Below are 26,576 nucleotides of genomic sequence, written 5' to 3' on the forward strand. Positions count from 1 at the left end.
ATGGGTTGCTTGGTTTGCTTTTGGCCACGCCGTGCAGCATGCGGGATCTTAGTCCCCCCGATCAGGGATCAAACCCGTGCCCCCTGCAGTGGAAGCACGGAGTCCTAACCACTGGACCACCAGGGAATTCCCTTAATGGGTTTGTTAACGGACTGTTATGTAGCCCTTATTTTTTGTTACTTAACTACATTCACATGCCAATCCACATTCTCCTGCAAAGCTTTTCATAGCTGTGATATTTCATACTTTACCAAATCTTGTCCCTGCTTTACAGGTGGGTAAGGCAAATATAATTTATTGTCTGAACTACAACACTTAAAAGAATCAGAAGGGGAGCTGATTAACAATTATCCCCAGACAGTGGACACAAACGAGGCTGTGTAGTGATTCCACAGAGGACCTAGAGAAGGCACTCGGAGGCCCAGTGCACAGGGATGGACAAGTGGGCAGGGCCTTTGGAAGCTCTCACCTGGAGGCCACCTCAGGCCGGTAGAGGCTGATGTGCTTGCAGCTGGAGCCGCTCCAAGCGCAGTAGGGGTCCCTGGCCAGGAGGCAGTCCCCGCAGCTCTGGTACAGGCTGCAGTTGGCCATGGGCACCTGGACCACGCCCGAGTGGGAGGCAGCATACAGCAGTCCCTGCACAGACACAGGGCATGAGGGGCAGGCAAGGGCAGCCAGGGCCACCACCCAGAGCTGCACCCAGCTCAAGGGCCCACCAAAGCCACCCCCAGGGGGCCTCCCCTCATGCTCCCGAACCCCCACATTCGGAGAGCTTATGCCAGGAGCCTGGATCTTCCCACCTGGCTGGGGCAGGGCTCGGGCACCCCAAGCACGCTGCCCGGACTCCTCCTCTGCTCACCCTGTCGGCATCCAGAAGCAGGTCCCGCACGGGCTGTCCTGGTGAAAAGACCTGGAGCTCCTCGACGATGTGCACCCCGGCGCCCAGGCTCACCGCCTTGTGCAGCCAGCCGTCATCTGCAACACGGACAGCACTCAGGCCCTGTGCGGAGCCTGCTGCCCGTGTTCCAACAGCCATGCCCCCCTGCCTCTGAGCCTGCCCTGCTGGGGGCACTCACTGGTGCCCAGGAAGAGGACGTCGTAGGTGCGGTGCAGGCCAGGGACACGGTGGACGGCCACACGCTGGTAGCGGGCCTGGGGCTGCAGCAGCAGCAGGCGGCTGCGGACCTGCCCGTCCATCAGGAAGTGGTCCTTGAGGAAGTTCAGCACACGGTCGGGGAGCTGCAGGGACGAGCTGATCTTCCTTTCCCGGGCGCTGTTGGTGATGCACTGAAGGAGGAAGCAGTAGCTTGAGGTGAGTGGCACTTAGAGTGGCAAACAGGATGGGGGGGGGGGTCCTACAAATCCCACTGGGACCGCTGGCACTGCCTCCCCAGTGGACAGCAGGGGTATCTGCCCCACCCTTAGAAGCCACGGCAGAGCATTCCAGCTCTTAGAAGCCAACACACTGACCTACAGGCCTAAGGGCAAAGTCCAAGGTGGAGGGTGCCCAAGGGCCCCAGCTGCCTGGGTCCCCCTCTCTGCCCTTCAACCACCCCTCCCTTCCTGTCTACCCTTCCCCTGCCCCTCACCCAGGCCTCAAGAGGCATGACCACACTTCCTGCTCCTGTAGCATCCTTTCACCAGTGCTCTCAGGAAGCCCTGGCTGGCCAAGGCTTCCTAGTGTAGGGGCAGGAGGGTGCCTGCAGTGACTTTCCTATATTGCCAGGGGCCTCCTGATTCTCTCTGCTCCAGGGGATTCTCTGTAGCAGCCCCAGGAATTAATACCCTGGAGTGACCCTCAACTGCTGAGGCACAGGAGTTGGTGACAAACACCCCCATGGGACGATGCTGAGATGTGCTCCATGCAGCCTCCCAGGGCCCCGGGACTGAGCTCCAGGTGCCCACAGCAGTAGCAGCTCAGTGACACGCCCCTTCTTAGCTCCGCCCCCTCCCCTTAGATCCTGTTCTCTCCTGCTGCTTCCTGGGATCACCTCCCCTAGAAACTGCTCGCACTCACATCCTTGCCTCAAGGTCGGCTTTGTGGGGAGCTCATTAGGCTGGAAGTAAAGAAGAAAGGACTATTTCCCCAGGGCCTGTCACTCAATAACTAAATAAGGAGCTCACAGCAGAGTTGGGGAGAGGCACATGCAGTCAGCACCCTGATGTGGGACACCCCTGCCCAGCCTGAGGCAGGGCTGAAGCCATCCCAACATCCATGGTCACATCTGACTCATAAAGACAAGCAGGCCTGGGCTCTGTCCCCACTTTCAAGATGAGAAAACAGACTCAGAGAAGACACGTGATCCCAGCTCGGGGCAGGGACCCATCCTCCCAGCACGCGGCCCCGGTGCAGGGAGCAGCACTCAGCACTCACCGCGCCGGGCCGGGGCGAGGGCACCGGGTGGGTCACGGTGTACCACTGCTGTGTCTCGCGGTTCACCTCCTTGTAGAGGCCATTGAAGGCCCTCTGCACGTCCCTCATGGTGAAGACACAGATGGCAGAGCCCTCTGTGGTCCCCCTGTGCCTACCAAGGAAGTGGCTGGATTAGCCCAGTGGGGCCCACAGGCCAGCTCCTTGGCCCCACTCCCGCCCCTCCTCGCCCCTCACCCCGATCCCTGCTAGATCCTTGGGGCCCTACCACTGGGATGTGAAGACCCCATAGAAGAGGGTGTCACGCCAGTCCTGGGGGCTGGGGCTCAGCGTGAAGACATCTTGCAGCACATTGAATGGGAAGCCGTCATCAGGCCGCAAGCACAGCAGCTGGGCCTTCAGGAAGGATGTCCAGCGCTGCTGCAGGACCCGCTCACCCCCCTCGTCACCCTGGGAGAGGGAAAGAAGGGCTGGGCTTAGGCACGAGCGAGGGGGTGGGACGCCTAGTGCCAGGCCTGAGTTCATCTCAAGTCAAGAAGACTTGAGGCGGCAGCCTTCAGGTCCCCTCACGGGGAGGCTGGCTATGTAAACAACAGTGCTTTCCTTACTGTGGGACGCCAGGGAGAAGGAGAAAGGGGAGTCTACCTACAAACGAGGAAAGATGTCCGGATTCACTGCTGAGCAAAAAGGGAAGCTAAAGAATCTCATTACAGTATAACTCTTGTTTGTACATAGTTTTAAATAATACAAACACATGTATATTTACACACGTGCAAAAAAAAAAAAGATTAGCAAGGAACCTTCTAAATTGTTAACAGTGGTCCTTCTTATGGTAGGATTATAACACCAACAGCCAACAACTAGTGGTTGCTCACCACATTTCTAAAAGCCCTACGTGGATCATAGCAACCCTGAGGGAGTTTTGTTATGATTCCCACTGAACAGAGGAGGAAACTGCACATGCTTTCTCAGCAAGGAAACTGCCCACGATCACATGACCTGCAGGGTTCGAACCAAGGCAGCCCAGCCCCAGAATCTACGCTCTTAATCACAATACCACGCTGCCTCTTTATCTTGTGATTTTTATGTGTACTTTTCTATATTTTCACACTTTTTTAAATAAGAAAAAACAGAGACATTTTCACTTAAAAGGAGAGAGAGAGGGACGTCCCTGGCGGTCCAGTGGTTAAGACTCTGCGCTTCCACTGCAGTGGGTGAGGGTTCCATCCCCGTTTGGGGAACTAAGATCCCGCACGCAGTGCTGTGCGACCAAAAATAAATTAAATATTAAAAAAATATTACCTTAAAAAAAGGAAAAAAAAAAAAGGAGAGAGAGAAAAGTCAGTAGCCAAGCTGCTCCTCCTGAAGGGCAGAAGGCCACAGGTTCGGAGCCTCCAGGGCCTCTGGGGTGGCTCGGCCCCTCACCTTGCAGACGCGGGCTATGCGGGACACGATCGTGTTCTCAAAGAACTCAAACTCCTGGCCAGTCTCACTGAAGAAGAAGTAGATCTTGTCGTCATCCCCTTGCAAGCTGCCCAGGCTCTCGGGAATGAAGGCCGAGGCCACAAATGCTGGGTCTGTGGGGGCCGGTGGGGAGCGCAGAGTCAGCCCAGGCAGGCGAGACTCCGTTCTCAGGCCCTGCTGGGGGGACGGGCCCCCTCCCTACCCACTGGGCGGGAGGGGGCGGGAGCACTTCACCTTGTAGCCAGTTGAGGGAGCTCTCGGTCTTGGTGGGGCGGAGGCTTTGGCTCCGTGAGATGGCCGGGTCATTCCCCTGGAAGCTGCTGACTGTTCCAGTGTACAGCTCGCCATCTGCCAAGAGAACATTTCCATGGGAATGGGCCCTCGGCACAGCCCTTCCCGCTCGGGGCCCGGAGTGACCTGAGTGCCGCCCTTCTTGCTTGAGGAGGACAGATGGGGGAGTAGGAACGAAGAAAAGCCAACCAGAGGGCGGCCCAGGGCCACAGCACCGCCTGGGAAGCAGCGTGGCACGCACCCACCAGCTCACGCCTGGGGCCCACCCTGCCCCCCTGCCCGCCCCCACACGCAGCCTCAGTGAGCTTATCCTGCCCCCTTGCCCTCAACACTCACCCACCACCAGGGCCGTGGACTTGAAGTTGGGGTCAAAGGGACAGCGGCCCTTGCCATCTTCCAGAAGGATGTTCCCCGCCACATCTTGTGCCAGAGTGAAGTTCTCCACGTTCTGCAGGGGAGCAAAAGGGGGAGCTCAGGGGCCTGGAGCTCAGCGCCAGGGAGTGAGTGGGCTCAGCGGGAAAGCGGGGAGGTGTGCTGGAGAGAAGGGAGGGGTCTGACGGGCCACCCTCCTCATCCCGGCACCCCAGCACAGACCCAGAACCGTCTCACCGGGACCCGACGTGGTGGGCCCTATTGCCCCACTTGGCAGAGAGGAGAGGAGGCTTAGAAAAGTGATGTAAGCCAGGAAAGGGCAGAGACATGATTTGAACCCAGGTATGTCTGACTCCAAAGCTGGTTGTTCCAACCCACGGCCTCAAAATGCCAGCCTCTGCTAAGGTGTGCACAGGGCAGAAACGCAAGGGTGTGCGTGTGTTGAGACGGTGGACGAGGCGGGCTGGCGGGAACTGAGTGAGAGCAGGGGACAGAGCAGGAGGAAGCGAGAGGGCGTGGTCGCAGGGAGGCCGGCCATCAGGGCTCCGGGGGTCCACGGCTGTCAAGAAGCTTCCCGCCAGGCCCTGCCCTTTACCAGGGGGTCCGTGCTAGAGACCAGCTTCCCTGGGCAGAAAGAGGGCCCGTTCCCGGGCCAGCCACAGGCTAGCTGGGGGTGAGGAGGGGCACTCACGACGTAGGTGCACACGGGGCTGAAGGCTGCGGTGCCACAGGTGAACAGGTGGCTGCTGTTGAGTGGCAGGAGGATCTTGACGTAGTTTTGACAGTCCCGCTGGAGGGGGGAGGAGGATGTCAGGCCCAAGCAAGCCACCAGGGGGCACTGCCGAGCCCTCCCCACCGGACCCAAGGCCTTTCCTGGGGGTGAGACCTCTGCTCCCCAGCACTCAAATCCCAGAGTAAAGGAGACTCCAGGAGCCTCGTGGGGCAGAGCAGATGGAGGACCAAGGAGCGTGTGTGCAAGAGGGGGACCTTGGGGCTCAGCTAGTTCTGTAACTGGAAAACTTCTCTTCAGTCTGGAGTGAAGGCACAGAATTTCACCCTTCTGGGCTGTCTTGGCCCCACCTGGTGAGGAAGCTCAGCCCAGAGCTGGAGGAAGCACACAGCCCTGAACACTGCACCCCAGACCCTCGGACTGCCTCTGTGAGCATGTCTAACAGGCATCTTCTACTGAGCTTCTGATTGTTGCCCCAAAACTCTCCTCCAGGGTCTCCCCGCTTTCACTGACAGCAACCCCACCTTCTCAGCTCCTAAGGCCCCAAGTATCACAGCCAGCATTGACTCTCCTCTTATACCCCTCCCCAACCCCAGTTCTTCCATCAGGAAATCCTGGTGGGCCCCATCTTCAAAATACCTCCGGGAGCTGACCATTTCTCACTCCCTTTGTTGGCCTAATCTGCGCCACCATCGCCTCTCTCTCCTCACTGGTCTCCCTCCCTCTGTCTTCACCCCAAGGAGGCTGTTCTCCACCACGGTAGCCAAAGGGACCCCTTGAAAACGCACTCCAGACCACGTCACTGCTCTGCTCAACCAGCCAGTGGTTCCCCACATACCTCACTCACAGTGAAACCCACAGTCCTGTTCTTTCCCAGGTCAACTCCCTCACCTCCTTCTAATCTTGGCTCAAATGTCACTTTTCAAATGAAGTGTAACCTGATCACCTTTGAAACGGACTGATTTCTTCTTTTTCACAATGATATAATAACCAGTGTCTAAAAGCACCTGGCCACACAGCAAGTGCTTAATACGTTTTTGTTGAATAAAAGAAATCAGGGGCAGTCAGGACTTGAACCTGTGTCTTGACCCCAAGTCTGGTGCTCTTCTGCCTTCACCTTAACTGCCCTCTGTTGCACTCAGGACCAAGAGGCCTCTGGGAATGGTGGGGAGTCCTCCTGGAGAACCCTGGGCTGGACCAGCCCCCACTCACTGGTCTGGCCAAAACCAAGTTAGGGTATGTCAGACCTGCCACATCAGGCACCATCCTCAGAAGGACAGACTCCTACCCCCACCCATCATGCTGCAAGCTGATGTTTATTTGGCACTTAATATACCTTTTAGCTCATTGAGTCCTCATGGTAAGTCCAGTGAGACAGGCATCATTATCCCCAGTTTACTAAGGCTCAGAGAGGCAAATCTACTTGTCCGAGGTCACAGAGATAGTAAGCATAGGGCTGAGACTCAAACCCATGTCTGACTATCAGAAGCCTATGCCCTTCCCACAGCTGGCTACATCTGCTCCCACCTCCTGCCTCCACCCTGGGCCCAGATCTACCACCCTCCATCTCTCCTTCAGCCCAGGTCACCTCCAGGTGCTAGCTCACCTGTGGGTCCTTGCCCTTGAAGCTGCACTGCTGTTTCCTCTCTGCATCTGCACGCCACAGCAGCTGGGGGACGAGAAAGGGGAAGGTAAGTGTGCAAATGGGAACGAAGGATACGCCTCTCTTCCTTTCCCCTCTCCCGTGTGCATCATCCTCGGACCCGGAAGTTCCATCTTCCTCGCTGGCATCCTCCACCCAGCATCACCACCCCTGGGTATCATCTCACCTCCTGGTACCCCCCGCCTGGCAGGAAGCTGATGCTGCTGTTGAGCGCAAAGAGGGCCTCTCGGGCACCCACGAACAGAGTCCCGCCATCACTGCTCAGCAAGAGAGCCGTGTAGTTGGAGATGTTTTCTGCTTCAAATCTGAGGAATGGCCGCTTTTCAGAGCCTGGAGAGAAGACGATGGACATTACCTGAGGGCCACCCCTCCCACGAGAACCCCCTTACACCAACCTCTAGAACGGGCCGATGTGACTGAAAGCAGATCAGCAAGGCAGCGGCTGCCATGGGGCTGGAGACAAGGCGATCAGATTTAAGGGGAGCAGCATTCCTGGACCCTCAAATATTATGTACAAAACAGACGCACAATGATGAATGTAAAAGAACATGAATTATAGCACCATTCATGTTAATGAGAAATTGAAACAACCTAAATGTCCAACCACAGGGGACTGGGTGAAAATAAATCTGAATACTTCCTTTGCTGGGATACTATGCAGCTGGTAAAATGCAGTTGTATTAGAAACTCCAGACAAACAAGCAAATAAAGTTACATAAGAAAGGCATGGTTGAAATATGAAGCAAACTAAAATATAAAGTGATGGATTTTGAGCATCTAACAGAATATAAGAAAGTATATTTAACATTCTTCTTTGAGTGGCATTAGACCCAAAGAGAAGGACTTGCAAGCACAGCCCACTACTGTGGGCCGCAGTGAACATGATTTACAGAAGAATGCAAACACGGGGCACTGGTCTTCAACTGAACTGCCTCTCAGCCACTCATGGAAGATTTATGGTTGTTAAACAGCATGCAAATGTTACCAAGCTTGACCTCAGAAACTTGAGTGTACAACAGACAGGCACTGTGATGCTGGGGGCCAGGGGAGTCAAGGAAAAGGTAGAGTCTCCATATCTTCCTCCAAGAGCAATGAGGGCCACAAGAGACTGTCCGTGGTTAGTGGAACGAGAAACTGAGGCTTGAGTATATTAGTTTAAATTGCAAAGGTAATTGAATATAGTGGCAAAAAGTGTTTGGAGGAAGTGGGAAAGGGTGATAGAAGTGATGGAAAGCTTTATTTTTCTCAGCAGCAGTCAGTAAGTCAGACAAGCCAAGAAATCATGGAATAAGCATTTTACTTAAGTGAAGGAAACCACTGTATAACAAGAAGTCTAAATGGTTAAAATTGCCCCTTTTACCCAGGCCTGGGGCTGGGAAGACTGAGGCAGTTACTGCTTTTCAAACTAAGTCCTCCTATGCTTAAAAAAATTATGTGCATGTATATTTCATATAAATTTCAAGTATTTTTCATTGTTGTAGAATATGTAATAACAAGGAAAAATACTAATTATCTACCATTAAATGAAAATGAAGGTTATAAAACAGTATGCATAGTTAGATTCTATTTTTTTGTGGGAAAAATATAAACACAGAAAGAAAATCCAGAAGTATGAATCACAAAATGCTGAAAAGTGGTATCCCTGGTGGAATTATATGTAATTTTTTTTCCCTTTGCACTTGTTATCATATACTTGTGCAATGCTAAAGAAATAAATTAGAGAGAAGGAATGGAAGAAGAAAAAACACATACACACACATCTATCCACCAGGGTACCATCTGTGCTTTCAGTGACTAACGGATTTAGAGAGAAATTATTTTAAAAATTCTAAGCAAGCTCATAAGAAAAGAAAAACAAGCAAAAAGCAGCCACCCTGTCCAACCCCAGGCATCTCCTAACTGACCAGTGGATTGCAACCACGCAAAAAAAACGTTTCATGAAGCTGAGGAAGCAAAAAATGCAACATGCCAACAAAGCAGTTGTGAAGACAGCTTCATGTATGTTTACATGGTGAGTGTTTTTACATACCCCCAGCCTGGTTCCACAAAGGGCAAGGAAACACAAAGAAAAGAAGGTAGTAAAATATAGACGCTAAAATCAGGAGCAGAGGGAAAAACAAATCTGAAGGAAACATCTAAAACCAGAAACGAAGGATAGATTCATATAAGCAGGTCATAACGTCCTCGCACAGCTACCAGAGATGGGCTCCACATTTAGTGCTGAGCCTCCCGTGGCCAAAGGAAAAAGGGAAATCAAGTTGCCTTGTCCTCACTGTTTGAGAGGAAGAACACATACCAGCTTTTCTGGGGAAGCCAAGCGTCTTCCCTGGCCACGGATGCTGAAGGAAGCCCTTCAGCAGGACTTCCTAGCACATACACGGGGAAACCCTGCCAGCAAAAAGGAACAATGCAGTTCCCAAGGCTGTTCCTCACCATGTCTCGTGGTGCGGGAAGGCAGCTATCACAAGGTGCCAGGGCAGGAATCTATCCACAAGGGAATCTGCAGCTAGGAGGCCTGTCTCTCTAGCACCAGAGCCAAAACAGGGACTGCACTGGGAATTCACAGGGCAAAGTCCAGCCTCATGTCTGGAGCCCGAACGCTCACTGAAACCACATAGGGCAGTTGTGATCCGGGGAAGTTAAGGCCTTTCTCCGGAGTCTTAAGTCCAGAATCACACTAGACTCCAGGAGGTCTTTTGCCTCAAATTCCCAACTGCTCACCACTTTCTGTCAGCACTCTATATACTGGGAGGCCCAAGGAAAGTTTCTAGCACTAACCCCCTACTTTTCCCAACCAGAAAATTTCCCAACACGTAACTGGGGCCCAATCATGTCGCTTGTAATTTGTGCTGATGAGCTGGTGAGCCTTCTGGAACAAGCAGCCTGACTGTTCTGCATTCTGAACCCACCCACCCACCCAACCGCAGTCCCCCCCGGAAGGCGCTGGGTAAAAGTGTTGTAGATATTAACTCCCTGGGTGCCCACGATGGTCCCGTGAGGCAGGAACTGCTGCTGTCCCCAGGTTATAAATGAATACACTGAAGCTCAGAGACATTAAGCAACTTACAAAGACCCCCACAGGAACACAGAAGCTGTGGTGGAAGGCCGGCTCAGGAGGTCTCCTCCCTGGACACCTGGTCTGCCAAGGGCAGCATGCAGCAAAAGCACCTGGAAGATCTAAACTCCAGACCCACTGCCTGCCCCCTGGAGACTCTGCTGCTGCTGGCTTGGGATGGGGCCTGAGAACGTGCAATGTCATGAGCTCCCGCGGGATTCTGGAGTAGGAGGCCCAAGGAACACACCTGGAGAAGCACCGTGGAGGTAGGTCCTTTGTAGGATGGTGTGGACATCATCTCACCGAACTGTAGTTTTCTAATACATATCATGAGGATAATGAAAATAAAACCCACAGCAAGCTCAGGAGGAGGCAGACCGGGGCAAATGGCTACCGCAGCCCCTCCCCATCTTTTGCAGCCCTCCAGGTTCCTGACAGCAAGGGCTGGCTCAAATACGCCCATGCTTATCTGCCTACAGAGGAGGGGCATTTCTACCCAGGCGGGTCCCATAAGTCTGGGCAGGCGGCTGCTCTTGGAATTTGTCCAGATACAGAAATGCCAAAGGTCAGAGATAAGCTTCAGTCTCAGGTGGAAGCTCAGCCGCCCTCAGGCCTGGCGGGGTGGGGGTGAGAAGACCTGCCAAGGGTCACGCAGACAGAGCACAGCCAGGTTGCAGGGCCAGCCAGGGCGCCAGCTGCCCAGCTCTGGTCCAGCCCAGCCCTCCAATGAAGCCAGCTGCTCAAGAGCCCCCCAGACCCCCTCCCGTCACACTGGGAGTCCAGTCCAATGAGATGGCAAAGAGACAGAAAACGCCTGGGAGAAGCGGGTGAGGGGCCCCTCACACCACACACTCCCATTCTGCGGATGCTGCCCCTTCATCCCTCTGCCTTGAGTGTCTCAGACTCAAAGCCATGGTGTCCTAAAAGCCTGGCCCTCCAGAATCCCTCTTGCCCTGTGCACTTCACCAAGGCCAGTCAGTGGGGCTGGCTTACCGACTGGGTGTCTCGGCGAGACAAGAGACTCAAAGCGCAGACCAGGGTTCAAATCCTGCCTGCCACTTACTGTCTGTTTACCACCAGGATAAACCACTGAACATCCTGGAGCCTTGCTTTCCTTATCTGTAAAATGAGGATACTAGCACCTCGCCTCGTCGGGTTGTTATAAGAAGAAATGAGATGATACACGTAAATAATAATATACATAATAACCCACATTTACTGGGCGCTTTACTCAAAACAACTTTGCACATGTTATCCCAGTGTTGGCACGGTGTCTGGCACGCGATCAACTCTTGAGTGGATCAAAAACAAAATAAAAAAGCCCTGCAGGAAAATCCAGCCCAGCGAGAGCTGCCAGAGGAGCAGGGCTGCTTGGAAGAGCTGGGCCTCCCTGGTCCTCGTGGTTAACCAATTCACCTTGGGTGATTCTAACCTAGGTCTGCACCTGGTCACACGAGGGGCTTCCAGCTGAGCGGAGAGCATTGGCTCAGACACAGGCTGGTGTCACGGGCGCACGTGGTGTGTGTGCACCCATCCCTGATCGGCGGTGTTCTGAGTGGGACTCCTGCCTGAGCTTGCCCGTGTGTGCGTGCGCATGTGTGTGTACACGCTACCGCAGGGCTTGTCCATGCTTGTATGTTCCCTCCGGGGTGCTACCTGTGGAGGTGACTGAAAGGGGGTGTTTGTGCACTCAGCTCTGTGGGTGCTGGCCCACCTCAGGGTCAGTCCTACCGTCTACCCTGCTCTCTGTGTGGAGAGAGAGTATCTTGTGCGGTCTCCCGGGCTGCCTGTGCCTGCCACATCCTCCACCCAGCGGGTGAGTCCAGTGCAGAGAAAGCCCGGCTGCCTGAAGCTGTGGTGCGTTCTCCCAGGTGGGCTGAAGCCCTCCCATCCAGCCTGGGCAGGCCTGAGCCGGTGGCTTCTCCAGGGCTCCGAGAAGGCAGGATGCGGGCTGGCCTGGAGCTGTCCCGCCTCCTAGAGGCCGTGAGTCCCCTCCCCCTCCCCTGCAGGGCCCCACTCCCACACCCTCAGGGGCTAGGCTCGCGGCAGGAAGTGATGCGGGAACAACTCAGCCCCCAGCCTCATCTAGAGCTCCCCTCCTGGCCTGTGACTCAGCCGGAAGCGTGGAGCTGTCGGAGGTGAGACGGGAACAGGGCTCAGCACCATCCCCACCCCGGGCAGTCCCCACCCTGCCAGCCAGGAGCTGCAGCAGCGCTGTGTGACTCAGAGCCCCACCCCACCTTGCCCTCCACTGTGGCTCCGGGGGCACCAGAGCTGACGCTGACCCGGCCTGCACAGCCCTCCACAGGCCCCAGCAGGATCAGGCCAGGACACACCAGCTTCCCTGCGGAGTCAGCGTCTGGAAGGTGCCCCCAGCAGGAAGAGGGGGAGGTGTGGGCAGCTGGTTGCCCCCCAGCTTGCAGCACAAGGTCCCCAGAGAGGGGTCTGGGCCCTGGAAGAGTCCCTGAGCGCCTCCCGAGGCTCTGCTGGGGCACCTCTTCCCCAGGGAGTCCCACGGGACCCTTGGACCCACTGGTAACAGCAGGAGCTCCACCTTCAGGACAGCAGCGCTGACTCAGCAGCAAACTAGGGCTCGGCAGCCGCTGACTGGCCGCGTCCTCCCTCCCCACCACCCAGCGCAGGGGCAGGGCGGCCTGACAGGCTGGAAGCAGCACGCCAAACTCTGCTGTCACCAGGCTGGTGCCAGGGCAGAGTCCCCGGTCAAGGAAGGGTCACTTTTGATGGGGGAGGGGGGGGTGTGCCACACGTGCTCCCCATGGACTGAGGTAACCAAGAAAGAGGCAAGAAATCAAGGGAAGCCAGCCTAGACGCATCCAGGGTTCCCGGGGCAGGCACGCTCAGGAGAGCCCGCTTCCCAGCGGCTTGCCGCTACCGCCCCAGGTGAGCTGGCCCGTGCTCCTGCCAGAATCACCAGGCGGCCCCCAGCCCCTCACAGACACCCCCCTCCTGCGTCCATCTGGCCAGCAGTCTTAACCCAGGACTTGTCATGAGCTGCCATCACCTTGGGAGCCTGACCCCACCCCACCCAGGACCAAGGTCCGCTCCTCTGACCCTCTGCGTGGGGGCTGGCTGTCCTCTGAGGCCTCTACCCCACCTTCCCCCTCTCAGCGGCCCCCCTTTTCTGAGGAAACTGGGGCCATTAGGCATAAACAACCTCAGCTCCCCGCTGCACCCCCTCAATCTCCTCAGAAACGGAGTCCTGTGTCATCAATCTCTGCCTCCCAGAACTTTGTTCTTCAATATTCATCCTAGAAATTTGTGTGCCTCCCTCCTCTCTTCTCAGCCAAACTCCCGAGGAGAAGAGCCACCCAGTGCCGTCTCCATTCCTCACCTCCCACTCACTCCCTGCCTGCGAGTCAGGCCTTAACCAGCCCCACGCTCGCCTGGGCCCAGGCACTGCCTCACTGCCAAACCCCAGATGCCAAGGGGCACGGCCTGGCGGGGGTCCCCTGTCCTCCGGGTGTCTGCCACACTGGTCTCACTCAAGGGTTACCTCATGTCTCCTTCACACTCCTCCTGGGCCTCCATCCCTCCAAGAGCTAACGTGCTATAGCACTTACTCAGCACTTTAAATGGGCCGGTGCACGTAATCCTGGCCAGGAGGTTGTGCGGTAGGAATTACCACCTGCTTTGTCAGGTGAGAGAACTGAGGCACAAGTGAAATGACTTGCCCTCAGTTACCCAGTTAGGGAGAGCAGTGGGACTGGGATTTGAACCTGGGCCACCAGCTCCCGAGTCTGTTATTAATCACCTTCAGCCTCTCCAGCCTTTGCTCTTGAATGTTTTTGTTCAGGGTCGGCCTTTGGCCCTTGGGCCAGCCTTTGGCCCTTAGGCCACACATCCCGGCCCATTGCCTCAATGTCCTGGACGCTGGCAACTTCCAAATCTCTTCATCCAGAGCAGGTCATCCTCCAGTACGCCAGACCCCACTATGCAGGAGACCCTCCACGGGCACCTCCCCCACAGCCCCTTCCAGACCACTCCTCAGCTTGGGATCTTGTGTCTCTGTGTGGCACCACTCACTGGACTGGAAACCTGGCAGTCACACTCTCTCACTCCCTTTCCCTCACCGTGGACATTCAATCCATGATCAAATCCTGCCCAGTCTCCCCTCTCAATATTGTCCAAACCTATGCCCCTCACCATCCCCCTACCACAGTCCCGAACTGGGCCGTCACCCGCCCTCACCTGGGGCACGGCAGCAGCCTCCCAGCTGGCCCCTGCCCCCAGCCCAGCTGCTCCACTGCGGCCAGAGGGCTCTGCGGGAACCGTCACAGTCCTGTGTCCCCACGTCCTAGCCCCTAGCTCGCCAGCCCTTGCCACATCCCCCTCCCATTTCAAGAGAATGAACTGAGACTCACGGTCCTCTTTCTCCTCCCCAGTCTTTGCTCAGGCAGTCCCGCTGCCCGGAATGCCCTTCCTTTTGACTAACTCCTACTCATCCTTTGAGACTCAACTCAGTTTCACCTCCTCTGGGAGGCCTTCCTGAATTCCCGGCTGGGCAAGGGCCCGTTCTCTGTGTACCCATCATTTCCTGCTCACACCTCTCGAGGAGCACTGGCCACATTGTTTGAGGATGATGGGTTTCCGGTGCCTGTCTCCCTCGCCAAGCTTTGATCCTTGAGGATCAAAACTGTCTTCTTATTTCTATCCCATATTTGTATCATCTGGCCAGGTGAGTCCCAAGGAGCTGTTCACTAAACACTGTTGATTGAATGAATGACTAACAGAGTCCCAAGTCCCAATGCGGGGTGCTCTGGTCCAGGGATGGACACCAGATTCAAATGGGGCAGTCGGGAGGTCCTGAAGCCTCACGCTCGCAAGAGCGCACCTGCGAAGCACGGCCTCTGCCCTGTCCCCTCCCCAAAGCTCAGTCCTGGAATCCCAGGGTCCAGATGGAAGCGTGACAGCTGAAAGTGCTTCAGGGAGGCGGGAGAGGCCACAGGGACCAGAAAGGAGAGTCACAAGATCCGTGTGTGAGTCCTGACTATTGTCACTGACCAGCCAGACAAGACGCCTGCCGTTTCTGGGAGGGAGCCCTCACAGGGCTGCTAGGAAGACCAAATAAATGCAGCACGGGGACGTGCCACGCTCCCAGGTCAGGGGGCCACCAACAATTAGGATGCCCCCACCCCACCCCCCCTCCTCACCCTCGCTCTACGTAAACCGCCAGCCCCTGGCCGCCTCGGAAGCCCACCTGTGCCGGGAAGGGGGACGAGAGCAGGCGGGGGTGCGGCCTCCTACAGGCAGAAGCCGCTCTGCCGGGCTTGCTGCTGCTTCGCCCTGGACCCTCGCTCTTCAATGGAACGAGGCCAAGCCTCATCCGGTCTTCAGAAGAGCTGGAGACCTGGATTTTTATAGACAATTTCCTGAGTTTTAAATATTGGCGACTCATTAAAATTTTTCTAAAATACTTGGGAGGCCAAACGAAACATATCGCCATGCTGGCTCTGGCCTGTTGCTCCCCCGCGTGCAAATGTCTGTCTGAGACGTTTGCCCCAGTCTCCGGCCCGCCACGTTCCTGGCCAAGTCTGCCCTATTTCTGACCATGGCTGTGCCCTCAGGGCCTCAGCGGGATCCCTTGTCCCATCCAAGGAGTGACCTCAATAGATTTCTTTACCACATGGAAATAGGTAACTTATCAATTATGCAAGGGCTGAGCTGGGTCATTTCGCTGCTCCTGTACATTTCACAGGCGAAGCAGGAGACAGATGTTCTCATGGAAAGAATGCGACTCTTGAGGCAGAGCGTGTGTGGCCCAAGGCTCAGCCGCAACACGTCTAGCTGCGTGGCCCTGCCAATGTGAGTTCTCGTCTCTGAGCCTCAGGTCCCTCATCTGTACAAGAGGGAACAGTGCCACCGTCACACCCCAGAGCAGCCCCAGCACACGTCAGGCACTCACTCCTGGGCGGTTTTTTCCCCTCTTCCCATTAACACCTCTCTCAGAGGATGGGCAAGGGGAGGCCAGCAGAGAGGCAAGCAAGTCAGTTCACCTGGCGCCTCTTGAAAGACAAAATGAGAGGCTTCTGTCTACTGCCTACTATCCCCACTGAAACCCCCTCACCACAGGGCCCCCGCCTCTCCGAGCCCCACTGCGCTGTCAGGATGGGCTTCTCAGATGGACAGGTGAGTGCAGATCAGAGAGAGGTCCCGTGGAGAACAGGTCAGGTCGCAGGCTCGCGAAGCAGAACTGTGTGACGTGAACAAGATACTTCACGTCTCTGAACCTCGGCTATCTTATCTGTCAAATGGGGATAATTCAACTGTAAGTGGAAACGAGATACTAAAAGCCTGGTGCCCATAGTAGCCCTACACCTGCTATATCTTACCTTCTACCTTCTTCTAGGTGCTGGTTGGAGGAACACAAACATAAGGACGCCAGGTATGCCACCTAAGGGCTGGCTCCTGCCCCACAGTGGAGACGGTCACACAGAAGTGGTGGCTAAAGAATGACCAGGGAGACCTCACAGGGCTCCACTCTCCATCTTGGACTCGGGGAAGCACTGCCAGGACAAGGAGATCAGAATGCAAGAAGAGGAGAGGCAGGGGGGACCTCCAGGGAGAATCACACCAGAGGCCACTCGTCCGATCCTGAGCGCCCAGGAACGGGGGGGAGTGGAGCCACAGGCCCTGAGAAGGAAACAAAGGAAGGAGTGATGGATGTGACCTGAGTCCAGCTTCTTCTCCAGGCCCCCTGCCATCCTCTCCATCTCCCTTATCTGGGAGAGGAACATGCAGGTATATCCAGCTGTGCCCCAGAAGTTGTGCAAACTCAGAACTTTGCTGGGCTGGCACACAAGCATTTCAACACCCAGCTAAATGTGGGTTATGCAGAGGGCAGAGGGAAGGCAGCAAGGGACAGGGAGGAGGGAGAGGTGCAGTTCAGCCCCGGGCAGAGGAGGTTCTCGGGGAAGAGGAGGATTTTGAAAGAGCTGAACCAGGAGCACTTGAAAAGTGGACTGAATTAAGCAGGACCCCTGGGAATGGCCTCCAATCAGCCCCTGGGGGACTTGCTTGGTCTTCTAGCCTGGGGTGGGGGTGGGGTCTGCACCACTTCATTTCCCGGCCAGAAGGTCCTAGCACCTAGCAGAGGGCCAGCATACAGCTGGCGCTCAGTGTCTACCCAAGTGATGCAAATAACCTCACCCAGCAGGGCGGGCAGGGAATTTCCACCATAGAACAGCAGCCGCTACCTTTTACCGGGGACGCAGCACGTGCCAGGCCCTGTGCCAAATGCTATGTACATTATTTCATGTAACCCTCTCAGGACCCTGAGAAATGGGTCCGGCTATTACTCCCATCTTGCCAATGTGAAAACGGGCTTGCAGGAGGTGGGCGCTTGCCCCAGGCTGTGCCGTAAGCCAGCTGTTAGCACCACAGTTACAGCCATGATGATGCCAGCCCACGGAACAGAGCTGAAGACAAATGCTCACGTGAAGCGGAGGCCACATCAAGAAGGGAGGCCAGTAACCAGCCAGGTAAAGACTTTGAAAACGGCCTGCATGGGGCTTCTTAGGGCAGTCATGACCCTGGGTGCCTGCTCCGGGTCAGAGGACAAGCAGCTGATTCAAGCCAATGCCCTGTTCTCTCTGCTCAATGGGGTTCTGTTGACTGCGGTTTGCAGGCCTATGGATTTCTATCCAATCTAGTTTGGAAACACTGTGTCCAGGGCCTTCCCGCCGGGCATTTCTGGGACAGGGGGACATGAATAACTCCTTTTAATTGCCCACATAAGAGGACCTGACTTTCATGAGCACAGGAGCAGGTTGTTTTGTTTCTGCCCACATGGCCAGGCTGGAAGGCACTGCAAACCTGGGGCTGTTGTTTCCACTCGGCATCTCTCCTGCTCCTGACTGCTGCAAAGCCTCTGTCCTGACCGCAGTCTCCCATGCAACAGAACCAAAATTCCACACACGTCTTTGAAGCATCCCTTTCACAAAGACAAGAAACTTCCTCTTAAGGCCTCTGCTTGCCTAGCAGACCCTGGAGCCCCCAGTCCTCCCGCCCCTCCTGTTCACTGGGTGAGACCATAAGTGAGGCAGCCCATCCTCACGGCCCCAGGCATCTGCTGCTGATCAACAGTGATGAGGGTTCCATACGAAGGACCTCAGATGCAAACTGGATGTTCTGCTTCCAAGGATTTTGTTTTAAACCACAGACACAGGCCATTTTCCCTAGCCATCTGGGCCCTTGGGGATCTTGGGTGGGAATTCAGTACAGGAAGGCAGGTGGCAGGAAGAGGGTGTGTTCTCCATTCCATGCCTCTCGCCCTGCTCTGTGAGGGAGAGGCCTGGGGCTTCAAGCCCTGATCCTATGGTCACCATGGGCCTGCTTGGTATGGGCACATTGCCAGGAACATCTAACGAGCCCCCAGGGATGAGGCAGGAAACCACCTCCGGCCACACTTGGAGGGTGTGCCCGCTCAGTCACCAGGGCATTCCCCTCTGGGGCTCCCAGCTGGCAGGGAGGACCTGCATGTAGACGGGAGGGTGTAGAGGGGATCAAAGGCCTGGAGGGAGACCGGGGAGGTGAGCACTCTGGGTGCAGCGCAGTGCAGCTCAGCAAAGTGTGGACACGTGCTCACAAGCCCAGGGGCTGGGGTGCTGCTAAACGATGCCAGGGCTTTGGTGGAATCAGAAAAAAAGGTCCTCTCTGGGTAGACCCAGCCTCAAGAACACAGCAGAAGGTCTGTTTCTTTAGGCTCCACTGCTTGGATAGCAGAGTATGAAGTGCATCTCAGGCCCTCCACCCTTCAACCGGGCACCTCTCGGCTGTGCACAAAATGTATGCATTTGTGGAGTCCTCACAGGTGAGCCCAAGTGTCTTAGTCTTTTGAGGGGTTAGGATTTTAACATATGAATTTTGGGGGTACACAGACATCCACACCACAGTACCAAATGACCTGTGCAGGGGGTGCTGATGTGTGACAGAAGGCTGTGCTATGGCCAGGCCACGGTGCCGAACATGTGGAAGCGGGCCAGGTCTCGGGACAGTGTGGGTAGTGACGACCAAGTGTTCTAGCTGCTCTCAGGAAGCAGGTCCTCTCAGTTCCTCCTCACAGCTCCCCCCTCTGCCTTTTAGTCACCTCATGAGTGGTCCTCAGCCAGCTTCAGAGTTGGACACAATACCTGCTACAGCTGACATGGCCCCGTGAGCCAGCCAGGCTTTCCCAGGGCCAGAAGTGGAGTCCATCAGAGCCTTTGTGCCCCCCTCACCTCACCTTCTTGCAGAGCTGAAAGGGTCTCAGGGCAAAGGGAGGTGTGGCCACAACAGCAAGTGAAGTGAGACACCTGGGTCCGGATACACCTGTTAACCTCACTTGCCCAGCTGGAGCACCCAAGGGGCTGAGGTCAAACTAACGCACCAGTACCGTCCCCACCCCAGGCAGAATCACCCCAGTTCTGCGCAGGATGTGCTGGAGTGAAGCCTGTGCTTAACGCGTAGCAATAATGACAGCTAATACTTACTGAGCATGTTCTGTGTACCAAGCCCTGTCCTAAGGACTTTCCAAACAGAAACTGATTTAACCCTCACAACTTCGAGGTGGGTGCTATCATTATCGCTACTTTCCAGATGAGGAAATCAAGGCCCAGAGAGGTTAAGCAGCTTGCTCAAGGTCACCTGTTACCTAGTGGCTGAGGCAGGATTTGAACCCAGGCCATCTTCTCAGTACTATCCTGCAATGTTTCAGATAGGGTTTCCCTAGTGGCCCTGACTTAATTTAATTACTAATTCTGCTACTCCTTCCTTTTGTAAATGGAATACTTTTAGAGGTGGGGATGCTGTAAAGAGAAGGAAATCTGGTACAGTTTTAGTCTGTAACCTCTAATTTATACACCCTTTATTCTAATTCATTCAGTGTGACAACCAACAAGTGAAAGGGCTTGGAGAAACACCATGAGTGGGCACCTATATATGTTGCCTAGTAACACAGCTAGTTTCATGAGATCTCCAAGATAGCCTCACAAATATCTATGACAGTGCCCACTTTACAGATGAACAAACTGGGAAAAGGGGAAAAGGACTCACTTGCCCAGTAGCAGAAACGGGGCTGGAATCCAGGTCCCTCTGATTTCGAAGAGTTGGAAAAGCAACCAGATGAAAGGATGGGAGTAAGGAGAGGGGAGAGTGGAGGGCTGGAAGGGAGGGGGCCAGAGAAGCAAATGTGAGCACCAGGCGAGGGACCTGGCCAATGAGGATGGTACTCCTGGGTGACTCCGAGGAGGAGTCCTTCCCAGGGCCTGGACGTCTCGGAGCCCAGAGCTACCCCCATCCCTAGTGCGGTCGCTCCCAGGCCCCGGGGGAATCCCACCAAGTCTGGGCGGGGGGGGGGCCGGCTGCGCTGGCCCACCAAGGTGAAGAGGTGGAGAGAGAACGGGGCACTCGCCGCGCCGCGGTTCCCAAATCCTGCTGCGACTTGCTGCAATACCAGAACCCCCGTGTTTATGGGGCGTCAACAAGGCCCCCTCCATCCCGCGCCGCCCTCGGGGGCGGCTGCGCGGCTGGCTCTGGTCAGCATCAAAGACAAGCAAATGGGCAGGCGGACCAGCGGGCAGCCAGCACGGGGGGGGGGGGGGGGGGGCGGGGGCGAGGAGCGACGCCACCGCCGAAAGGGCGCCCTACCAAGGGGCGAGCAGGGGCGACAGAGCGGGCGACAGACCCCCTCTCCGCCCATTAAAAGAATGGAAGAAAGGGGCCCGCGGCCCCACAGCTCCCCTCTCCTCTCCCTCCCTCCCAGCAGCGTTCTGAAAGGAGGAGGGGTCCTAATGGACCCCAAGCCTCCGACAGTCCCCCTCCCTCGCTCCCTCCTTTGTCATCACAACCTCCGCGCGAGGCACCTCTCCGGCCGCTTCCCCTCCCCCAGACCCCAGCCCGCGCCCCCCGGGGGCCGCCCCAGCACTCACCCAGAGGCAGGCTGATCCGAGGGGCGAGCGCTCGAGTCGGAGAAGGCGGCGGCAGCAGCAGCAGCAGCAGCAGCAGCGGCAGCGGCGGCGGCCAGCTCCCCCGGCCCATCGCGGCGCGCAGGACTCGGGCAGCAGGGAGCGTCGGCGTCCTCCGGGCTCCGGCTCAGGTGGCCCTACGGCACTCGCGGGCGGCGGCCCCGCCGCGGAGTCTGGCGCGGGTGTCGGTCTGCGGGCCGCCGCCTCCGGACGCGCGGGCTGGAGCGCGGTGGGAGGTGGGGTCACGTGGGCTGCCGCGAACCCTGGCCCCTCCGCCCCCCGGCCCCGCGCTCCTCCGCCGGCCCCGCTCGGTTGAAGCTCGCCCGCGAGTGCGGGAGGGAGGGGCGGAAGGAGGAAGTGGGGCGGTTAGTCCAGCCTCTCTGCTCCGCTCCTTGCCTGCCCCGCCCCTTCCCCTTCCCCCTTCCTGGGCGCTGGAGGCTCAAAGGATGCCAGCTGGGTGCCCCCAGCTCGGTGCGCGCCCGGAGGGGGCCGAGCCCGGGGATCAGTAACAGCCGAGGCCGCGGGAGCGCGGAGGAAAGCCGACCCCTAGTTCCCCGCCCCCACCTCTCAGACCCTCCCACAGCCGCCCCGGCCTCTTCCGGCTCCTCTGGGACCCTCGGTGCGTTCGCTGGGAAAACGTTCGGGTCTCTCCACTCTGCGCTCGTGTCTTCCCTCTTTATCCCTGCCGTCCCCCACCTAATGTACCTGGCACCCACTTGTCCGTAACCAAATGAACTCCGCCAAGCTGGTACTGACTCCGGGGAGTCTGCACCTAATTTCTGCACGGGTCAAACCACCTTAGGTCTTGGCTGAGTGTTCACTACAGGCTTATTAACACTTAACCTAGGTACCCTGCGGGGTCATCCACGCTTGGAATTCTGTCCACACGAAGCCAAACCTCGGATGGGGGGATCCGGGCAAGATTAGCTTAAGTGGGATAATAGGATTTAATGTACTGCCAAGGAAGTGAGACCTTCTCCACAACCTGCGCATGGCTTGGCAGGGGAAAGTACTCCCTAAGGCTGGAAACCCAGAGGAACCCACCCCCAATCCTCCTGAAGTTTGAATCCCCTGTGGTGGAGTTCAGTTGTGCTGAGACCAGGGCTTTCAAACTGCAGACTGGATCCCTTATTGGATCCTGAAATCAATTTAGTGGATCGCTATTAGCATTAAAAAAGAAACAGAGAGCCTTGGGGTTCTATCCCTGGTAGGGAAACCCACATGCATGCGTGCCCCAACTAAAAGTCCTCGTGCTGCAACTAAAAGATCCTGCATTCTACAACTAAGACCTGGTGCAGCCTAAGTAAATCAATATTTTTAAAAATAAAAAAGAAACATAAAAAAGAAACAAACGAAGATATCAAACTGCAATGATCATAGAAAGGATAAGTAAGCTTTAGGAAACCACTTTCAACTTTCCCTAAGTGTGCACAGGATCACAATAAAATGTAATTCTTCCTGTAGTTCAAGTCAAAAGGACTTTGAAAACCTCTGCCAGTCATTTCCATGGCAGTGGGCACAGTTTCTCCAGGAATTTGCCACAATGGCTGGAAACTTCCCCTTCACCCCCAGCCAAAATTAGGCTTCTCAGAGCCAGCACCTTTTGCTCTCACCCTACTCCCAGGGCCTCCCACAGGGTGGCTGTCATGGGGTGGGCACAGTGCTCATGTGGTCCCAGGTCTCCTCCAGCACAGCCAAGCTTCCATGATTTCTGTACCTCCACCGTCCCAACACCCTTCTGTGGCTATGGTCCAGACTAGCAGCACCCCCTTTAAAGAGGCTCCCAGCACTGGACACAGAATTCCACATGGGGTGTGGACAGCACCAACTGCCTGTAGTTCCAGCATTGCCCAGGCCTGGGACACTTGGCCACTATTAATGGTGTCAATCCATCTTTAGCCAGTGATATCCATGCTTCTGTCTGTAGCTAGGACCTCTGTCCTAAACTCCAACTGGCCTCAACATTTCTACCACACTGTCTTGTCTGACAAGTGTATTAAATTCAACATGGTCCCAAACCAAGCTCCTGATCTCTCCCCTCTCCCTCCCCAAAACATGCTCCATCTGTGTGAGCCTTCCCCATCTCATTTAATGGCAAGTCCATCTTCAAATTGCTCAGGTTAAAAACCTTAATTCCTTTCTTTTCTCTTGCTCCTCACATCCAATCCACTAGCAAATCTATAATCTGACTACTTACCATCTCCTGGGGTCCCAGTTACTGGCCCTTTCCTGGATACTGCGAGGTCCACCTAACTGGGTCTCCCTTCTTCCACCCTTGCGGACCTACAATCTATTCTCAACTCAGGAGCCAGAGTGAGTTTTTCAAAACCAAAGTCAGGTTATGGCACTCCTCTGCTCAAAACTGTCCAGTTGTTCCTCACAATGGTCTGCAAGGCCCTAGAATACCTCACGCCCACTACCATTGCATCATCCACTGCTCTTCCCCTACTCACTCTACTCCAGGCACACTTGGGAACACTCTTGTGTTAGGACCTTTGCCCTGGCTACTCTCTGCCTGGAGTACTCTTCCCAGAAAGTGACTGAGTCCCCTGTTTCCTTCAAATCTTTCCTCAAAGATCACCTTCTTGAAGAACCTGAAATTCCCCCAATAGTCCCCTTACCCAGAGATGTTTTTCAAAGTGCCCACCATCTTCTAAAACACTATCTGATTTGCTTATTTGTTGTGCTTTTTCTTTATTGTCTGAACTCCCCACCTGCCTTCTCACCCCCAAGAAGGCTGACTGAGGAGGGCAGGAATTTTTGCTTGTTAACTAAGCTATCCCTAGCCTCTAGAACAGTGCCTGGCACATGGCAGGCCCTCAGTAAGTATTGGCTGTGTGAATGAATGAATGAGTGAATGAATGAGTGAGTGAATGAATGCTGCCTAAGAGTCATGGAATACGGCTGGTGCGTGTCAACTAACAACCAGAGCTACTTTTTGATATCAACTTTGGTCTAGAATTCCCCCAAAGCGAAATTATGCAATTAACTTTTTCAACCTAAGCACAAGACTTTGTATTGATCTCCTTTAAATCTGTTGGTTCTGGTTCATCCTATTGAGGTCATTTTGAATATTGATTCTATTACACATTTGGCTTCCGCTCTGAGTTTTGAGTCATCTGTAAATCTGATAAGCATTCTTGACCTTTATTCAAATTATTGATAAAAACATTAGGTGAGCAGACCTAGCACCCACTTCTTGGTTTCTAAATACCACTCTCCAGTAAAAGGTACCAGGATGCCTTGGAGAAATGAAAGGGAAAGTACAAGGTGAGCCTGGGACATTGTGTTGGGCCGGAAAACAAGGAAATGACTAAAGACTAATGGGGTCATGTCAAAAGGCTATAGGGCCAGCTTGGTGACCAAACTTGGGACAATTTGAGCATTAGAAAGCATAATGAAGTAATGGATTCTAATGCATCAAAATAAAACAATCCATTAGTCCACAGTAAAACGCAGAGAGAGAAAGAGAAGGGCTAGAAAGGATGCTTTTCTTTCTTTCTTTTTTTTTTTTAAAGGATGCTTTTCTTTATGGAAAAGTGCTGCCTGATAAATGTAGAAGAAATGGTAAACTTAGAAAATTGAGATTCAAGCAAGGATAATCAATGGATGCTAAAGCTTCGGGTGGAAGATTGTTAGGAAACTATATTAACAAGGTCTCAAAGTCTGTTCCACAGATGACTTACTAATTACCAATGGGAAAATGTCTCTCTAAGGTAGAGCTCTGGTGGCCACCATCTTTTTTTCTTCTTCTGGTGGCCACCATCTTAATCAAGTGGTCAAAAGAAACATCACTGGTGGGACTACCTGATATCATTTACCTCCTGATACAATGCAGTAAGAAATACACAACTCAGCAACCATTGTAGCAAAAGTGTCTAACCCAGATCTAATAATGAGGACACAATCAGATACATCCAGCATTCTACAAGACAAATAGCCTGGACTCTTCAAAAAGGTCAAACTGATGAAAAGACAGGGGAACTGTTTTAGGTTATGAAACTAAACAGGCATGATAATCAAATGCAATATGTGAACCTTGATTGAATCCTGAAGGAAAAAAAAAAATAAAGCCATAGAGCAACTGGGAAAATTTTAACATGCACTGTGTATTAGATGATATTATGTATGGCATTATTGTTAGGTATAATAATAGTATTGTGTTCTTAGGAGAATGTCATTGTTCTTTGGAGATGGCTGCTGACGTCTGTAGACATGAAATGTCATGACGTCTATAACTTTCAAATGATTCAGCCAAAACTAGTGTGTTGTGTGTGTGTGTGTGTGTGTATTAGAAAGGAAAAGGGTGAGCTACTGAGCCTGCACTCCAGAGCCCGCAAACCACCACTATTGAGCCTGTGTGCCACAACTACTGAAGCCCATGTGCCAAGAGCCCATGCTTCGCAACAAGAGAAGCCACTGCAATGAGAAGTCCACACACACCACGAAGAAGAGTAGCCCCCACTCACTGCAGCTAGAGAAAGCCCGCGTTCAACAACAAAGACTGAATGCAGCCAATAAATTAACTAATTAGTTAATTAATTAAAAGAAAGAAAGAAAGAGTGTGAGTGCTACTGTGGCAAAGTTTTAACAACTGGTTAATCCAGAAAGTTATTGGAGGGACCTCCTAGGTGGCGCAATGGTTAAGAATCCACCTGCCAATGTAGGAGACACGGTTTCGATCCCTGCTCCAGAAAGATCCCACATGCCAAGGAGCAACTAAGCCCGTGTGCCACAACTTTTGAGCCCGCGCTCTAGAGCCTGTGAGCCACAGCTGTTGAGCCCGTGGGCCGCAACTGCTGAAGCCCCTGCGTCTAGAGCCCGTGCTCCACAACAAGAGAAGCCACTGAAGTGAGGAGCCTCTGCTCGCAGCAGAGAAAGCCCGTGTGCAGCAACGAAGACCCAACGCAACCAATAAATAAATTAATTAATTTAAAAAAAACAGGGCTTCCTAGGTGGCGCAGTGGTTGAGAATCTGCCTGCCAATGCAGGGGACACAGGTTCGAGCTCTGCTCCAGGAAGATTCCACATGCCGCGGAGCAACTAAGCCCGTGAGCCTTAAAAAAAAATAAATAAATAAAAAATAAAAAAACAAGTTATTGGGGAAAAAAAGAGAATCCCCTGGCGGTCCAGTGGTTAGGACTCCGTACTTTCAATGCCAAGGGCCTGGGTTCAATCCTTGGTCATGGAACTAAGATCCCACAAGTGGCACGACCCAGAAGAAAAAAAAGAAAAGAGAGAGAGAAAATTATGGGTGTTTTTTATCATTGTTTTGCAAATTTGGGAGGTGGGGGGAATTGAATGAGACAGGGCCAAAAACAGAGTCCAGTGCCACTGGGTTGAAACTGATTAATACCCTTTGTAAGTTGAACAATTAGCTATGTGTCCTCCTTACTGCACCATTCAGCCCATATTTTTTCATATTATCCATAAGAATAATACAAAAAGAATTGCAAGAAATCTTACTGAAATCAAGGTACTAGCTATAGCATTTCTTTCTATCTTCTGCTCACCCTGTTACCTAGAACAGGGCCTGATGACTGGCAAGTGCTCAATTAGAATTTGTTGAGTGCCTGAATCTCCACATCAGGGACTTCCCTGGCAGTCCAGTGGTTAAGACTCTGCACTCCCAATGCAGGCGGCACGGGTTCAATCCCTGGTCAGGGAAC

The 26,576-nt window shown here is 54.3% G+C and overlaps 1 protein-coding gene across 2 annotated transcripts in view; it reads right to left on the minus strand.

Annotated features, from left to right (window-relative positions):
* The window catches only part of SEMA4B (semaphorin 4B), a 36,350-nt gene that overhangs the window by 3,366 nt on the left and 6,408 nt on the right, over positions 1 to 26,576 (minus strand). The window contains exons 2-13 of one of the 2 annotated variants that reach the window (XM_057720004.1): positions 20,872 to 21,126; positions 7,058 to 7,221; positions 6,835 to 6,897; positions 5,190 to 5,288; positions 4,463 to 4,574; positions 4,070 to 4,183; positions 3,797 to 3,948; positions 2,640 to 2,821; positions 2,375 to 2,525; positions 1,077 to 1,287; positions 860 to 975; positions 470 to 636 (exon numbers count right to left, since the gene is read on the minus strand). In XM_057720004.1, the coding sequence (XP_057575987.1) occupies positions 470 to 636; positions 860 to 975; positions 1,077 to 1,287; positions 2,375 to 2,525; positions 2,640 to 2,821; positions 3,797 to 3,948; positions 4,070 to 4,183; positions 4,463 to 4,574; positions 5,190 to 5,288; positions 6,835 to 6,897; positions 7,058 to 7,221; positions 20,872 to 20,980 (1,640 nt within the window). In that variant the 5' untranslated portion in view covers positions 20,981 to 21,126. Of the gene's footprint in view, positions 1 to 469; positions 637 to 859; positions 976 to 1,076; positions 1,288 to 2,374; positions 2,526 to 2,639; positions 2,822 to 3,796; positions 3,949 to 4,069; positions 4,184 to 4,462; positions 4,575 to 5,189; positions 5,289 to 6,834; positions 6,898 to 7,057; positions 7,222 to 20,871; positions 21,463 to 26,576 lie in introns of those variants that run through there. The other variant, XM_057720003.1, reaches the window with a different exon arrangement.

Source organism: Hippopotamus amphibius, chromosome 2 (assembly GCF_030028045.1).
Source record: "Hippopotamus amphibius kiboko isolate mHipAmp2 chromosome 2, mHipAmp2.hap2, whole genome shotgun sequence".
NCBI classification, from domain to species: Eukaryota; Metazoa; Chordata; class Mammalia; order Artiodactyla; family Hippopotamidae; genus Hippopotamus; species Hippopotamus amphibius.